This window comes from Hippoglossus stenolepis, chromosome 1, assembly GCF_022539355.2.
Source record: "Hippoglossus stenolepis isolate QCI-W04-F060 chromosome 1, HSTE1.2, whole genome shotgun sequence".
NCBI lineage: Eukaryota > Metazoa > Chordata > Actinopteri > Pleuronectiformes > Pleuronectidae > Hippoglossus > Hippoglossus stenolepis.
The window spans coordinates 811,603-828,957 of NC_061483.1; the positions used below are offsets into that span (position 1 = coordinate 811,603).

At 42.4% G+C, this 17,355-nt stretch overlaps 2 protein-coding genes across 2 annotated transcripts in view; one reads left to right on the plus strand and one right to left on the minus strand.

Annotated features, from left to right (window-relative positions):
- Positions 1-1,353: 1,353 nt before the first annotated feature.
- dapk2a (death-associated protein kinase 2a) lies at positions 1,354-9,912 on the minus strand. The gene is made up of 9 exons (XM_035155684.2): positions 9,450-9,912; positions 8,063-8,157; positions 6,566-6,787; positions 5,243-5,381; positions 4,286-4,415; positions 3,821-3,896; positions 3,239-3,391; positions 3,080-3,125; positions 1,354-2,261 (listed from the first exon to the last, which is right to left on the minus strand). The coding sequence occupies exons 2-9, from the start codon at positions 8,122-8,124 to the stop codon at positions 1,611-1,613; spliced, it is 1,479 nt and encodes a 492-aa protein (XP_035011575.1). The 5' UTR covers positions 8,125-8,157; positions 9,450-9,912; the 3' UTR covers positions 1,354-1,610.
- A 615-nt stretch (positions 9,913-10,527) lies between these two features.
- Positions 10,528-17,355, plus strand: part of sh2d7 (SH2 domain containing 7) — a 7,904-nt gene continuing 1,076 nt past the window's right edge. Inside the window, exons 1-8 of the mRNA XM_047340081.1 lie at positions 10,528-10,674; positions 11,273-11,362; positions 11,436-11,601; positions 12,707-12,943; positions 13,173-13,392; positions 13,583-13,848; positions 14,726-14,962; positions 17,270-17,355. The exon at positions 17,270-17,355 is cut by the window's right edge and continues 532 nt beyond it. Coding sequence (XP_047196037.1) covers positions 10,550-10,674; positions 11,273-11,362; positions 11,436-11,601; positions 12,707-12,943; positions 13,173-13,392; positions 13,583-13,848; positions 14,726-14,962; positions 17,270-17,355 — 1,427 coding nt within the window. The 5' untranslated portion in view covers positions 10,528-10,549. The remainder of the gene's footprint in view (positions 10,675-11,272; positions 11,363-11,435; positions 11,602-12,706; positions 12,944-13,172; positions 13,393-13,582; positions 13,849-14,725; positions 14,963-17,269) is intronic.

Sequence of the window (17,355 nt, forward strand, 5' to 3'; positions counted from 1 at the left end):
CAAAGGCCTGAGCCACAGTGTTATCTGTGACAGGAGCCTTCAGGGCAGCTCCATCTGCAGCTCAGTCTTACTCTCGTACCTCGCTGGTCCACAGCGTCTCGACACTCTGAAGTGGTCTTCTGGTTGGACCTCCATCTCACTGGGAGTTCCTTTAAGTGTGTCAGGTCTTCTCCCATCCCCTCCCCACAGGGCTGCCCCAAGGCTATGTATATGAATGTAAAATTAATACAAATTTAATTAATCTTTTCTCAAAAACATAACAATTTAGGAAGATAGATAGAGAGAGAGAGATAGAATATATAAATAATGGTAATTATGGTTATAATAATAATAATAATCATAATAATCATCATCATCATCATAATAATAATATTCTGGTCAGATCACAACATTAGCTCAAGCTGAGCAGTACAATACTGCCACCTTGTGGACAAAAGTGGGAGCTGAAGGAGCAATCAATGAATTATCAATTACTATAATTATAATATAATTGTATATAGTATATATATATTTTTCTATATATATAATTTTTTTTTCATATCAATATTTTTCCCCCTTTTTTTTTCTAGGAACAGTACAACAACAGTACGGCTTTTTTGTGCAACTGGTATATATGAATATATATACCAGTTGCACAAAAAAGGCGTTATGGCGGAGCGTTATGGAAAAACGCAACAGGAAGTCGCCAATTTTTACGTTTCACGTTCGATCATATCGACTTTAAATGACGTCATCTCAACAACATGGCGATTCAAACTAGATGGCGTTTGACTACACGCCATCAAAACACGAGGTCGTTTCATCTGTATGACGTCACAGTGGGGGTGGTCATAGATTCCTCTGATGTCTCTGATGTTTCAAAGATGAGAGATTTATTCGATCTGAAGGGAAACAAGAGTTTCTGTTTTTGACCTGAACAGATCAGTCTGTGCGCAGTGACACGCTGCACGTGATGGCGTGGACTGTAATGCGTGATTAGCGGCCGTGGTTCGGAGCCGTCTCTTGGGTCTTCTGGGTCTGCTGGGTCTTCTGGGTCTGCTCCCTTCTACCTGAACTCACTCCAAGGGGCTTATGCTCCTTCGTGGTCACTCAATTCATCCAAAGAACGTCAGGTAGAATCATCTCTGCGCACAGAGCAGCTACAGTCCACTCTGTTGTTTGTTCGATGGGGAAACAAGCTGCAGACTTCTCACAGGTGCGTTAGCCTCGTTGAGAATCTCGTGAAGACCCATCACTGGCCCTCAGATGCTTTGGTGTTGTCCCTCAGATTTAAGTCACTTTGGATTATAGCCTCTGTCAAAAGAGTAAATGTTTCTAACTATCAGATCAAATAATGAAAAGAAAAAGCCAATGTCTGTTTTCATTGTTTATCTCTGGTACACAGCAAAACAAAAAAATATCAGTACATTTATACTTCGATCCGATTGTTGAACATAGCATCGTATGTGAGGATGTAGGTTTTTGTTCATATTCTTTTTAGCATGGAAACAGGACAGTACTTAGTAGTTGTAAGTGTAATTTAAAGATCCTTCAGCACCTGACACAGTCCTTCCTGCTGCACCTTGTCCTCACTCTTCATGTTGAACGGTTTGAAATGACTGTGCTCGGGTTTATCGTTGCTGTCCAGGTTCAGTAAAGTCCAAGTTAATCCCCGACAGCAGCTCTCCTCCACACGAGCGGTTCAGCAGCTCCTTCAAGGCTTCGTTCACGTCATTATTGAAGACGGTGGAGAAGCTGCAGTTGGGATACCCTCCACCATCGAGGGGAGATGAACCCATCACCTCCTGCACCCATTTCAGCTCATTGCTCAGCTCCAGGCGCAACGCGTCAAAGTGGCTCTGCCTCTCCTGGTAGCGGTTGCTGATGGCGCCGAGGCTGGAGCTGAAAGTGTGCATGTCGTCCTGCAGGCTCCTCTTCAAGGCCTCGACCTTACGGAACTCGTAGCGGATTTGCGAGAGCTCATGGCGCACGCCTTCACTCTCCTCCTTGTACCAGGCCTCCTTCTCGTTGTATATAGAGACCATGGCGTCGATATCTTCCTGCAGAGAGTCATGCGCTGCTGCCAGACTGAAGAACGAGCTCTCCATCTGGTCAACGTCCTCCACCACCTGGGCAAAGCGCTCAAAGTTTACATAGGTGTTGTTGGGTGGCATGCTGGAGTGGGACTTGATGGTGTACTCCCTCAGACGCTTGGTCTTCAGCTGGCGTCGCTCACGCTTCTTCGGCTCTTGGGCTTTATTCTCCTCCTTGTGCTCATTGGACTTCAGAGTTTAAAAAAAAAAAAGGATGGTTATTTACTTTCAGCAACAGAGAAAGTGACAGTGATTCAGAAAGCTCGTGTTATTATGAGGTTCAATGTGCACAACTAGCTTTCTCTGCTAAACTTAGCCCTGTGCATAATAACCCAGAAAAGAATCTACCAACAGCTGATTGATGCAGTGACATCACAACAACCCATCAAAGGTTCACTTCAGACAAATACTGACCAATAATAATTAAAAAGATAAAAGTTGTGTCTGTTAATTCATCTGTTGTTTTTGAAAGAACTTTTACTCATCTTCCTAATTTGAAACAGGCTTTTTACACCTTTACCAGCTCAGTCTCATGTAGCCACTACTTGATAGTAAAGCCAGGTGTAGTGATGACACGTGAAATTGTCCCGCCCTCCGTGGCTCTATTATCCATCAGCTTCCTGACGGTGGGTTTGAAGGACAACAACACTTTAATGGAGCAGGAGTTCAGCAGATCTCTGCTCAACATGGAGGCAAATCAAGGATCTAAAGGTTTTTACGTTGAACTTTACAAACTAAATGGACAACACCGTTTTCCCACCGGTCTTTTATGGAACAACACCAACAGCTAAAGTGAACAAAACCACGACGAGGCCGTTTCCTCCGTCATCGCTACACCTGATGACTTATTGTTTGGGGAACAACTCAATGGTTCCTGGCTCCTGGGGGAAGTTCATTTGGTGGAAATGCAGCTTCACGTGTTCACACCTGAACTCAGAGCACCAGGTGTGAACAGGGTCACGTGTGCTCAGAACTGACTGTGACGCAGATTCACACATGAATCTTACCTTGATCCACGGGTGATTAAGAGCATCTTGAATTGTTAATCTCTTCCTGTGCAAGAAAAAATATTTTACATCATTTATGATAAGTGTGTGATTCTGGAAACCAATTTAAAAAAGGTGGACTTTCTTTTGGTGGTTCAGTGTGTTACCGTGAACTCTTACTTCTTATCTCTCTCCAGCAGCTGGCTGATGAACCTCTTGGCCAGTTCACTGGTGTGACAGAAGAACTCTTCATCAAACTCGTAGTTTATGGCTGAAATGTTCCTCAGTGTGTCCCGTTTGGTTTCTCCCAGAAAAGGCGACGCTCCACTCAGCCTGGAACAAAACATCAACAGACGAGCGGGTCATCGTCCTGTTGGAAGGAAGCTGCAGAAAGATGTAGTTTACAGTAAAGCTGCTGTCAGACATGTTCCTCACGTGTTCCTGACATGTTCCTCACATGTTCTGTATGTGACAACAAATGTCTGAGTCAGTGTCTCTGGACATTTGAGTCCATGTGAGAATACAGCAGGATACAGCAGGGCCGACGCCGGTGTGGATGAGCTGTAAACAACAACACTGATCTTTCCACAGCAGAGTTTATACGTCATGTCCGGCCTCCTGCTGCTCTACAGGCTCGCCCCTCGCCACATGTTCCTGTTGCTGTGAACGAGTCGGACCCAACAACCTGCTGCTGCTGCTTCACAAACACTAACATGTCTGAACACAGCTTCAGTGTGGTTGTGTAGTTTGTGTAGTACTTGCAGGATGTAGGTGATGACTCCGATGCTCCACATGTCGGCTTCTAACCCCAGCGGCTCGTAGTTGACGATCTCTGGAGCTTAAGAGACAAAACATGCATCAATGTTAAAGTTGCTCTTCTTCACATTAACACACAGGACGGTCATTTCTCGGACGTGTGACGGCCCCGGGGCCGCTGCCAGAAAATAAACATGAGATTTGTCTAAAATGACTTGAAGGTTTAAGTAGAGGACGCTGAGCAGCAGACATCATTTTAACATTTCCTTTTCGAGCAGATTTCTGAAGTCCCCCAACATTCATTAACATCTATTAATTTGCCTTAATAAACAAAACCCCATCTATTAATTTATCCTAATAGATGTTTATTTTGGATTTTTCTTGATGAATTCAATGATTTTTGTCCCAACTCCTTAAAAAATGTCAAATAAACAAATAGTCCAGCGTAAAACCAACAGGATCCTGTCTCACCTACAAACTCCGGCGTCCCAAAGATGTTTTTGAACTCGACGCCAGCTTCGATCTTGTGAGCGAGACCGAAGTCGATGAGTTTGATTCTGGGCAGCGGGACGTTCTTGTCCAGGAGCATAATGTTTTCAGGCTGCAGATGAGAGTTTACTGAGAATCACCAACAGAAAAACACAAATCACCTCAACTGAGACACCATCTCCCAATGGAACACAACAAAGGTGGAAATCAAAGAAAGCATCAGAAATCTGAAACAAACGATCGAGCAGGAAACAACTGTTCATTAACTCTAACCCTGAAAACAACTGAACACTCTTCATACTTTCTGGATTAAACTAAGTTAACTGCGCCACCTAGTGGTCGTAAGAACCAAACTGAGACAATGAGCAGATCTTTCTAACTGAATAATGGCTCAGACTAGAGCTGCTCACTATTCTTGTCTTTATATTGATACTTTGGTGATTATTGAAAACATAATTTTGTCTATAAATGTTGGAAAACATAAAAAAATATGTCCATTACCAAACCACAATCATTTTATAAATGTAAATGTCTTTGATGAACACATTCAGGTTTTAATAAAACAGAGAAAGAAGCTGGAAACGGCAAATGTTGGTAGATTTTGACTTTTACTGAAAAATAACTGAATCTATTGTTGGTGATTGATTTTCCTTCAGTAGAAAAAACAGTAAATAGAGTTATGAAAATAATAAATATTATTTATGAACTTATAATATATATATGATTTGTATTGTAATTTTTCCATTAGTGTTTCAGCTGAACAGGTTTTGGTGAAATGACGTCAGAACATTATCGACATGAGTAATTTAAACATTTCTCTTTTATTCATAGTTTGATATAATTCCTATTAAATTAAATAACCATCTTCTTTAGAGCTGAATCACTGTGAGTAGTAAAACTTCTGAGCGTGACACACTGAATAGAAAGCCATGTTCAAACCTTCAGGTCAAAGTGGGCGGTTTTTCTGGCGTGCAGGTAGTTGACGCCCTCCAGGATTTGCTTGATGAACTGAGTGGCCTCCTCTTCACTCAGAGACTCTTTTTGTGCCAGGAAGTCAAACAGTTCACCTCCAGAGACCCTGAAACACAAACTCTCATCATCCAGACGTCTGTTACATCAGCGTCACGCTGCAGCTTTCAAATCTGCCCGAGGCCACGTGCTGACGTGTCAGTCTTTACGGTCATAGGGTGTAAAAACAACGTGATTGGATCTGACATGAACCGGTGGAAAGAGCTCAGTCAGAATCGTTGCTGTGAAAAACCTCCTGTGATCAAACGATGAAGACGATTTGAAACAAGCTGCTGCTGTGACATCACTTCCTCATATCTCTGACCATCAGCGTGGAAAACATGTCTTTATTGTCCACACACACACACACACACACACACACACACACACACACACACACACACACACACACACACACACACACACACACACACACACACACACACACACACACACACACACACACACACACACACAAAATGAGACTCGTAATGTAAAAAGTGATGCATTCACACGTAAACAGAAAATGATTCACATATGTTTTATGTTTTATGATTAAGACTATAGATTAGATTTTATGTCTGGATCAAACTGAACCATGGTTCGGTGCATTTGAACTAGTGTGGAGTACTGTGGAGTACTGAAGTACTGTGAAGTACTGGAGTACTGAAGTACTGTGAAGTACTGTGGAGTACTGGGTTAAACTGAACCATGGTTCGGTGCATTTTAACTAGTGTGGAGTACTGAAGTACTGTGAAGTACTGGAGTACTGAAGTACTGGAGTACTGGAGTACTGTTGAGTACTGGGTTAAACTGAACCATGGTTCGGTGCATTTTAACTAGTGTGGAGTACTGTGGAGTACTGAAGTACTGTGAAGTACTGTGGAGTACTGCATCTGAAGGTGCTGATGCTCCTGGTGATACCATCATGTTACCGTGGCAACCAAATTATGCTTCATTCATTTCCTCCATTCAAACAGAAAGACTATTACCCCCCCGACTGACAACACGCCCACATCAGTTGCCGTCTACAAACCAATCAGAGTCCAGTACAGGTAGACTCCGCCCACGTAGGTGATGACCACAGGACGTACGTATGTCAGACTAAATTCTTTAGTCCCTAAATTGTGAAACCAGAACTAACAGATCAAATGAAACTATGGAACAAACACATGAAGCTTCAGACTCTCAGAGAGGAAACGAGTGTGATTCAGTTCAACAGATTGAGCTCATGTCTGCGTCGGATCCACTCACAGCTCCAGGATCAGCACCACGTCCGAGCGGTTCTCGTAGACGTCGTGCAGCGTGACGATGTTGGGATGTTGAATCTGCTGCAGGATGTTCACCTCCCGCTCGATTTCCTCCCGCCGCACCCCTCGTGAGCTGGCCGTGCTCGGACGCTTCTTGATGAACTTGGCGGCAAATTCCCGCCCCGTGCTTTTCTCTCTGCATTGCTTCACGATGGCGAACTGGCCACTGAAACACAGACGAGTTACAGCAAGTCTGAAAAGGTGGTTTGGGTTGGACTGAAAAGCTTTTCTATCAAATTCTGACCAACATGAATAAATACAGATGAATGTCTGGAAGTGGGGTTTAGACACTGACTAATAAATGGTTCATCAGCTGACACTGGTGCCAGGAGAAGTTCAACATGACTCTGGGGATATTTGTAACCAGCTGAGCAGCAGAATGACCTTTGACCCTTTAGACTGATTGAATGAGTTTCAGGCAAATGACAGATATCCAGTGGAAATAAAATAATTCTATTGGTGTCATTTATTATTGGTTCAGTTGCTCTTTAAATGAATATTGTTCACCCTCGGTCACATGTGCTACATCACCATGTTGGACGAGTGATTAGAGTTTCCACAACACTTCTATTTATAGTGCTGCACAAATTCTGCAGCAACATGATGAACCTGACACTCACACTCCGCAGCAAACACTGAATCCTGGGTTTGATGTTCACTATTTAAAATTCAGACCTTATATGTCTGTACATTTCTTCTGGTTTGGTTTGTGAGCGAACACTTTACTTCCTCGTCTGCAGCAGATTTGACCTCAGCTAAAGATAGAAGAGTCCTGACAACACACAGCAACACAACCAGAGCCAACAAACACACTGCAGCTCCTCATTATCTTCTTTGACATGTATGTGTGTCAATGTTTTAGAGAAACATCACTTTATATGTTGCCTATAATAAACATGAGTCAAAGAAGAAGCTCTGTCACACTATTTTAAACTGTTCATAATAAAAACACACGTCACACTGATTCTGTGGAATTTCCATATTGTCATAGTTCAGTAATAAGTGACTGAGCTACATGTTAGTTCATATTGAGCGAAACAACCTGGATTGTGTGTGACACATTGTCGCTGATTAAACACAACACTGACATAAGAATTACTACGAGAAGCTGTTTATCTTTCCTATATTTTCACTTCACATCTGCATTTATGAATATTTTCATGTATATAATACATGTTCTTAAACAAAACAATGTCAGAGGTACAAGATCAATATCATCCCATCAATTAGAATCATTTTGCTTGATCTGAGTCTTCAGAAATAACTTTTTTAATTAAAATAATTTTAAAATCTGCTGCAACAGTACAAAATTACACTAAGTTAATGTAATGATCAGTTTGACGGTTATTAATGATTTTGATTGACGGTTAAATGTAAAACTGATATGAATGTAGGAACTTTAATAAACTTAGTTCATATATTAACACATGTTGTTCTGTACCTTCCCAACTCTTCACCGATTTCATAGAAATCCTCCACTTTCTGTAGTTTGAATAAATCCATGTGTGCAGTTCCTCAGTTTCCTTCTTTGTTCACCTGCAACAACACAAATACTTCAAAACTGTTTCACAACAAGACTGAAGAGTTGTTAAAGAGAAACTCTGAGGTCACAGCAGTGAACAGTAGAAAGTGTCTAATTATCTGTATTAGTATAAATAAGTTACATTAGTAAAGTTTGACTCAGTAACATTAGTAAAGTTTGACTCAGTAACATTAGTAAAGTTCGACTCAGTTACATTAGTAAAGTTTGACTCAGTAACATTAGTAAAGTTTGACTCAGTAACATTAGTAAAGTTTGACTCAGTTACATTAGTAAAGTTTGACTCAGTTACATTAGTAAAGTTTGACTCAGTTACATTAGTAAAGTTTGACTCAGTTACATTAGTAAAGTTTGACTCAGTAACATTAGTAAAGTTTGACTCAGTTACATTAGTAAAGTTTGACTCAGTTACATTAGTAAAGTTTGACTCAGTTACATTAGTAAAGTTTGACTCAGTTACATTAGTAAGGTTTGACTCAGTAACATTAGTAAAGTTTGACTCAGTTACATTAGTAAAGTTTGACTCAGTAACATTAGTAAAGTTCGACTCAGTAACATTAGTAAAGTTTGACTCAGTTACATTAGTAAAGTTTGACTCAGTTACATTAGTAAAGTTTGACTCAGTAACATTAGTAAAGTTTGACTCAGTTACATTAGTAAAGTTTGACTCAGTTACATTAGTAAAGTTTGACTCAGTTACATTAGTAAAGTTTGACTCAGTAACATTAGTAAAGTTTGACTCAGTTACATTAGTAAAGTTTGACTCAGTAACATTAGTAAAGTTTGACTCAGTAACATTAGTAAAGTTTGACTCAGTTACATTAGTAAAGTTTGACCAGTAACATTAGTAAAGTTTGACTCAGTTACATTAGTAAAGTTTGACTCAGTAACATTAGTAAAGTTTGACTCAGTTACATTAGTAAAGTTTGACTCAGTAACATTAGTAAAGTTTGACTCAGTAACATTAGTAAAGTTTGACTCAGTAACATTAGTAAAGTTTGACTCAGTTACATTAGTAAAGTTTGACTCAGTAACATTAGTAAAGTTTGACTCAGTAACATTAGTAAAGTTTGACTCAGTTACATTAGTAAAGTTTGAGTCAGTTACATTAGTAAGTTTGACTCAGTAACATTAGTAAGTTTGACTCAGTTACATTAGTAAAGTTTGACTCAGTTACATTAGTAAAGTTTGACTCAGTAACATTAGTAAAGTTTGACTCAGTAACATTAGTAAAGTTTGACTCATAAAGTTATTAAAGTTTGACTCAGTTACATTAGTAAAGTTGTACCTTGTTAAATCCTCCATGTCCTTCTCGCCTCCAGCTGCTGAGTCCAAACTCTCTGATCACAGAGCGTCAAACAGAAGTTCATTTAGAAAACGTCTCATTTAACGTGTGATCGCTTGTTGCTTCATGAAACGTCCGTGACCACGTGAAGTCTGTGGATATTTTAAAGTGTAACCTGATACTTTAATGTTCCGGGACTGTCACCAGATGAATGACAACAACAGGACGGTGACATGTCCACATTTCTCCCCCACGTGTTCAGCCTTACGTCACACAAAATGCGACCTCTTATTTAAAACATTATTTAAAGTTTTTAAGTTTTGTTGCCGAAATTAAAACTAATACGTCACGACTCAGAATTTTGCGTCAGGTTGGATCGATCGCGTATATTTACGTAGAAATCGCAGAATCAGCTGTGACGTCAGGACACTTTGAGACAGTTTACGACACTCCTGCTGTGCGCGTGCCCGCCCTCTTCCTCGACCACCTGTCGGGCTCGCGCCGGAACATATGACACCTGTTGTCTCGCGCGCTCCCGAATGTTAACTGTAAAAATAAATAGGTACAATAATTTATTACTTCTTGTTCTAAACATCTTTATTCACTTGAATACATATCATTTATTTGATGTTCTTGAAATTCATTATTTTAGCAGGTAAGTTTGTCATAAAGTAAAAAAAATCATCAGAAGAAATCATGCTCCCCTCAGGATGAACTGTGTTTTTACTTTATGGCCAAATTACCAGTAAAATGAATGAAGTTGAAGACGTTTGAGTGGTTTTCTACATGTTAACCTTAAATATTCATGTTCTATGTTGGGCTATTTTCCCCTATGTGGAATATGAGTCTCTATAATGAAGAGGTTTCTGGCTCCACACAATGATCAACACATTAACTTCCACAGGAACACGAGTAGTAAAATGAAGAGTCGGTGCAGATAAAGACAAACAATAGAACCATTCAGACCAGAGAGACAAACCAACGGAAATAGTCAAATGAGGCCGCTGGCCGCCCCTCTGACAGCTGCACGCCATCGAGCAGAGCGCAGGTTCAGATCCTGGGCTCAGATCCTGGGCTCAGATCCTGGGCTCAGATGTGAGAGGATGGAGCTGCAGGAGGAGGGAGGCCTGAAGGAGCTGGTGCTGCTGTGGTTCACTCAGACGCAGGCTCAGCTCATCCTCAACCAAGGAAACTTCCCCGACTGGTTTCAAGGCTTCGCTGCCAGAAAGTAAGAAACATAGACAAGAGAAAAGGATCTATGGTTTATTATATTTGATCTTATGGAGGTTAGAGACTTTTTAATGCTCTGGCAGATGAAAGTTAGATTTGTTTTGGCTCTATGTAAAAGATATATTATGATATTTAATTTGCCTTTAACAGACTCCTGCAGCAAACTGTGGATATCTGTGACATCAACATGAGGTTTTTAGATTTAATAGACAACTGCAAAATCATCAGTTTCTCTTCTTTTACTATTTATAGTTTGTGTTACAATAAAATGTTTGTTCTATTCTTCAATCTACTCACAACATTTCTGGTTCTACAGCTTTGGTCATTTAAATATTCAAAACTAAACTAGATTAGTATTAAAGAAAAACTCTGATACTTGTGGCCACGGATGGAATTTTGCTGTTGAATTGTGCTTTTATGATCAAACTGATCAAACGTAAACTGACTCATGTCTCAGCTCTGTTTCACTGAAGTGTTGATGATTAGTTAGTCAGAGATCTCAGTTTGATTTCAGGATTAATGAGTCTGGACGTAACAGATAAGAGATTTATTTTGAAACCTCATTTGCCTGTAATCTGTTGCTGTGTCGGCCTCAGGGAAGCAGAGGATCTTCTGAGAGATAAACCTCTGGGCTGTTTTCTCGTCCGCCTCAGTGAAAAAGCCGTCGGCTACATCTTGTCCTACAGGTGAGACAGACCACGTCTGCTGATCGCTGCTCGACTGTCTGTGATTCCTCTCACTGTGCGTTTTCCTCTGAAGGGGCCACGACAGGTGCCGCCATTTTGTCATCGCCCAGAATCCCGATGGGCAGTTTGTCATATCAGGGGACTGTCAGACTTTTCCCAGCCTGACGGAGCTGATAGATCATTACAGGCTCAGCCCCATCCAGCCGTTTGGAGAACACCTGACCTGCAGCTGTTGTGAGGTGAGGAGGAGCCGGAGAACTCATCATTTAAAATGCGTTGCTGTAGATTCATGAGTGGATTGTGAGGAGGCCCGTGGGGTCCAGGCCGGTGAAAGGTCTCTGGGTCAGTCTTCCTCTTTTCATCCCGTTGCCTGTGGACATTTTGAGTCTCGTTATCAAAAACACACTTTTTTGTTCTTGCCGTAGTTTTCAGTGTATTTGTGGAGTATTTATGTTCATTTTGTATCTTTTAATATGTGTTTTGTGTATGTGTGTATTTTTTGGTGGGGGTCAGGTGCTCTGTGAGAGGGGCCCTCAGACCTCTGGGGCCTCTGGGGCCTCTGGGGCCTCTGGGTCCTCTGGGGCCTCTGGGGCCTCTGGGTCCTCTGGGTCCTCTGGGTCCTCTGGGTCCTCTGGGGCCTCTGGGTCTTCTGGTCCTCTGGGGCCTCTGGGGCCTCTGGGGCCTCTGAGTCCTCTGGGTCTTCTGGGTCCTCTGGGGCCTCTGAGTCCTCTGGGGCCTCTGGGTCCTCTGGGTCCTCTGGGTCCTCTGGGTCTTCTGGGGCCTCTGAGTCCTCTGGGTCCTCTGGGGCCTCTGGGTCCTCTGGGTCCTCTGGGTCCTCTGGGTCTCCTGGGGCCTCTGGGGCCTCTCGGTCCTCTGGGGCCTCTGGGGCCTCTGGGGCCTCTGGGTCCTCTGGGTCCTCTGGGGCCTCTGGGGTCTTGGTCTGCCAGGGTTGGATCAACACTATAATTATAGGTTTTAACTATAGATGCAGCGAATAATCCTTCAGAGCTCCACATGGCACCATGTGCTCCAGACCTTCTACCTCGAACTAAAACTAAAGTTTTCATCAAATGTGTTTTCATCCATGATAGTAATGACTGATGCAGCAGGTCTGTACTGAAATATCTCTACTATTCCTTCGGTTACCATTATATGTGTAAAGACATTCATGGTTCCCAGAGGATGAATCCTACCCAGATCCCCTGACTAGTCCTCTAGCGCCACCAGGAGGTCACATGTTTCCACACTTACAAAATGAATTGGTGCTGTGTTTCACAGCTCTGGTTCATTTCAGCCGGTGTCTGTGTTCACGTCTGCTTTAACAACACGTCTTGGTCTCTTCAGGAAGGGGAACTGTACGATGTGGTGAACTACAAAACCAAAGAGAACACGTCTGGGCTGAGCGTCCAAGCTCTGCGGATCCTGTGGGACCAGAAAAGTCCCCATCACGGCGCCACCAACAGGAAGCAGAGGGCACAGCAGCAACATGAGCCTGTCACAGTGCAGCCACCGGCCCTTCCAACTAAATCTAAGAGCAGACAACTGACAGAAACAATGACAGACACAACGTCCCTCTCTCAGGTAATTCATATCAGAGCTGACTCATTTGAACTCAACCTTAAAACACCTGGATTATTTAGATCCTTCACAACAATGAGTGTGATACTGGAGGAAAGAAAGTGAAATGAAACATCTGGACATCATGTCAGCTGCTGCTGCCCTGATGTTCCACATCTGTGTGTTCACAGGAGTCTGCAGAGCCTCCAGCCGCTGATGAGTCTGTATTGAGTTGTGTCCTCATGTCTTTCAGGTTGCACCTCCAGTACCAAAGAGAAGCTTTCCTCCGGGCTTCTCTCTGGGCGGATCTCTCCCTGAAACCACGTCACATCAGAGTGAAGCCCAGAGCAGCTCCACCAGAGCAGAGGGACCGGGAGGAAACTCAACCACAGACTCATTCAACACAACCTCTCCAGCAGGGAACACATCTTCTGAGAGGAGGAGCAAGTCTCTACCACAGCTGGAGAGCCGCAGTGAGCAGGAGGAGGAGGAGCAGGAGGAGCAGGAGCAGGAGGAACAGGAGGAGGAGCAGGAGGAGGAGGAGGAGGAGGAGGAGGAGGAGGAGGAGCAGGAGGAGCAGGAGGAGGAGGGAGAGGAGGAGGAGGAGCAGTACTCTAACCACCTCACATCCACATTGTCTTATTCACCCACTCCTGTGAAGAGGGTCACCTGCCCCACCTACTCCCTCCACGACCCCGGGGCCCAGAGGCCCAGCCCTCCCGGGCCGCCCCTTGTACCAGGCGTCCGAGGGCCAGACAGACGTCACGTATGCTCAGGTCGCTGAGAGGCCGACTCCCAGCAGTCTACCTGATGACACCTACGAGCAGATCCCCAGGGAGGCCGTCCGTCCGTCCACCGTCCACAGCAACACCTACGAGTCTCTGGATGACATGAAGACCAAGAAGTCCAAAAGCTCCTGGGGGAAGAACGTGAGTGACCAACAAGCACCAGAGCTGTTGGTGTTAGGAACAGAAACTTCTGATATAATCACTTCTCTTGTCTTTTCTTTCTGCAGAACAGGAAATGGAAGAAATTCCTCCCTGAAAGCAAGAAGAAATAAATGTGAATCTGTGTTTGTTTTACATTTGGAGAAACAAGACAAAAATAAAATGAGTCTTACAAACATTTCTAATAATCCAAGTTTTAAAGTGAAGATTCAGATGTTTAAGGATGATACAAATTCCAGTCTGTTTAAATTCAGCCTCAGTTTTCATGGTCGTTTTCTGTTGTGCACTAAAGATTTGAAACAAACTGTTCAAACCTTATTTTTACTATCTTCATGATAGTAATGACTGATGCAGCAGGTCTGTACTGAAATATCTCTACTATTCCTTCAGTTACCATTATATTTGTAAAGACATTCATGGTTCCCAGAGGATGAATCCTACCCAGATCCCCTGACTAGTCCTCTATCGCCCCCAGAAGGTCACATGTTTCCACACTTACAAAATGAATGGGTGCATTTTTTATGTTGCACCATCGTCAAATCAGAATCTGAGTTTGTGTGAAACTTTATTTTGTGGAAAAAACCTGCAGAGTTAATGACATCCCATGATCCTTTGTTCTTAGTTGTGTTTATCAGACGTTAGCGGACGCACTGAGCGAAGATGGAAGTGTTTGTCATCGGAACACGTGTCCAACATGTGTGTTCAGTTCATCATGTATGTGCCACAGTCTGTATCATGAAGCTGTAGCTGAGTCTTTCTTGTTAAGTTCAGTCTCTAACAAAGTGTTTCACAGCTCTGGTTCATTTCAGCCGGTGTCTGTGTTCACGTCTGCTTTAACAACACGTCTTGGTCTCTTCAGGAAGGGGAACTGTACGATGTGGTGAACTACAAAACCAAAGAGAACACGTCTGGGCTGAGCGTCCAAGCTCTGCGGATCCTGTGGGACCAGAAAAGTCCCCATCACAGCGCCACCAACAGGAAGCAGAGGGCACAGCAGCAACATGAGGCTGTCACAGTGCAGCCACCGGCCCTTCCAACTAAATCTAAGAGCAGACAACTGACAGAAACAGGGACAGACACAACGTCCCTCTCTCAGGTAATTCATATCAGAGCTGACTCATTGAACTCAACCTTAAAACACCTGGATTATTTAGATCCATGTGGAGAAACTTGAATATCAGCTCATCACAAACCTTTTTAACACTTCTGTACTTGTACAAAAAGATTTCCAACAAACACCACTGAGCTGTGTGAACACTTGCTGAGCTATTTCAGCTTCTTCAGGGTAAAATAAACTTAATTATTCATATTATCTAATGTAGTTCGGGAAATGTAATAAATATCAGAGATGGCAATTTAAATATGGAGTATTGTGATGTCACATGACATGATGATGAAATATGGTCTGGACGACTGACGAGGTGTTTCTGGAGCGTCAGTGTTTTCTGTTGTTGTGCAATAATGCATTAAACGTGATACCATAAAATGGTGTGCCTTTCGGCATTCAATAAATATGGTTATCAAAATAAAATATTGAATATTAATATTAAAAATATTAATATTAAACAATAACTTTAATTGATTAAAGTTACCTCGGGGCACCACCCTTCAAAGGAAGGGAAAAGATAACCAATTTATTGATTAAGTCTCATGAAAGTACTAACTACAAATTTGGAACTCTGATTAACAATTAAATTAATAACTATAACCAAAATTACCATATAGATAGTTAGCTAAGTTGAAGGATATAGAGTTCTTGACAGTGTAGATGTTGCAAAATTCACTTATGCAACATTAATGAAAAAACATTTGTGAAAGAAAAACATTTATTATGAATATAATAATGTATAAAAACACAAATTACTAACGGTGCACTTACTAAATAAAGATATGTATGTGAGTATGCGTGTGTGTGTGTCTGTGTGAGTGAGCGGGCTTCCAAAATGGCGGCTGGCCCCTCCGAAGATAGCGCCCCCCCCTTTGGAATGTTTACGACATGTAGAGAGATGGGTGAAGAGATATGTGTGTGTGTGTGTGTGTGTGTGTGTGTGTTGGTGCCAAGTTAGAGAAAGAGTGTAGAGTGGATGCAAGGAAAGACTGTGAAGAGCATAACAAACTAACATTAACTTTCAAATAACTTATAACCAAAATATCACAGCAACACAAATCAAACTTATAAACACCACAACGAATTGAATAGACAGTCTTTGCTTAGCCTAGTATAATTATTAAGCCCAGTTGTGTTACCCGTCCATGGAAAGGGGAAAAAGAGTTGATGTGCTGTTCAAAGTTCTGTGAAGTCGTCTTGCTGGTTTTGTGGCTCCTGCCTTCGTGGTTCTGTTGGGCTGTGCAGCTCAGTTGCTGTTTGAAGTTCTCTGGCAGGACATCGCGTCGCTGCTTGAAGGTTGGTAGAGCTTGGATTGCGAGGAGGTTTCCTTGGTGAGGTGAGCTACGAGCTGCACCTCTCCTCCATTTGAAGTTGAGCAGAAAGAGAGGTGACCTCCTTTCTGAGAGTTGAGTTGAGTTGAAAGAGTGAGCTGGACAGCCACCCTTCTTCTCTCGAGGGTGGCGTAGAAAGAGAATGAAGAGAGGGAGACCTGGCCTTATATTGGCCCGGTGACCTCACAGGTCATGGGGCCCAGAGTGACCAATAGGAGTTGAAACTTGTGTCTCCGGTCGGTTTTCACACCTCTGTGTGACGTTGAGGCAGCCTGGGAGACTGAGGTCTGGAGGCTCTGGTTTTCTTCAGAACAAAGGACATGCGACCTTAGGCTTTTGACTGCACATGTAGGCCGAACTGTGGTTCACAAATACCAGGTCCCAACACTGTGATGGAGAGAAACCCCCCTCACCACAGACTGTGGGCATTTAAAGATAAGATAAGATAAGATAATGTAATGTAATGTAATGTAATGTAATGTAATGTAATGTAAGATAAGATAAGATAAGATAAGATAATGTAATGTAAAGTAATAATGTTAGATAAGATGAGATAAGATAAGATAAGATAAGATAAGATAAGATAAGATAAGATAATCCTTTATTAGTCCCACTATGGGGAAATTTGAAATATTGCAGCAGTAAGAGTCAAAGTAGACTCAGTAAGTAATGAGCAACGTGTCATATTTTAGCATAATAAATATAGATATTAAACTAATATATAAAGTGTAAAAACCAGAACTTCATGTTGAGTGAATGATGGCACATGAACCATTGCAGACAGAATGAACATTGCACAGTTAAGAGTTAAGTGAAAGCTGAATCCATACTGAGCTTTGCAGAACTTTTACCTTCACAACAATGAGTGTGACAAAGTCATTGTGTGTTCTGTGTGTTCACAGGAGTCTGCAGAGCCTCCAGCCGCTGATGAGTCTGTATTGAGTTGTGTCCTCATGTCTTTCAGGTTGCACCTCCAGTACCAAAGAGAGGCTTTCCTCCGGGCTTCTCTCTGGGCGGATCTCTCCCTGAAACCACGTCACATCAGAGTGA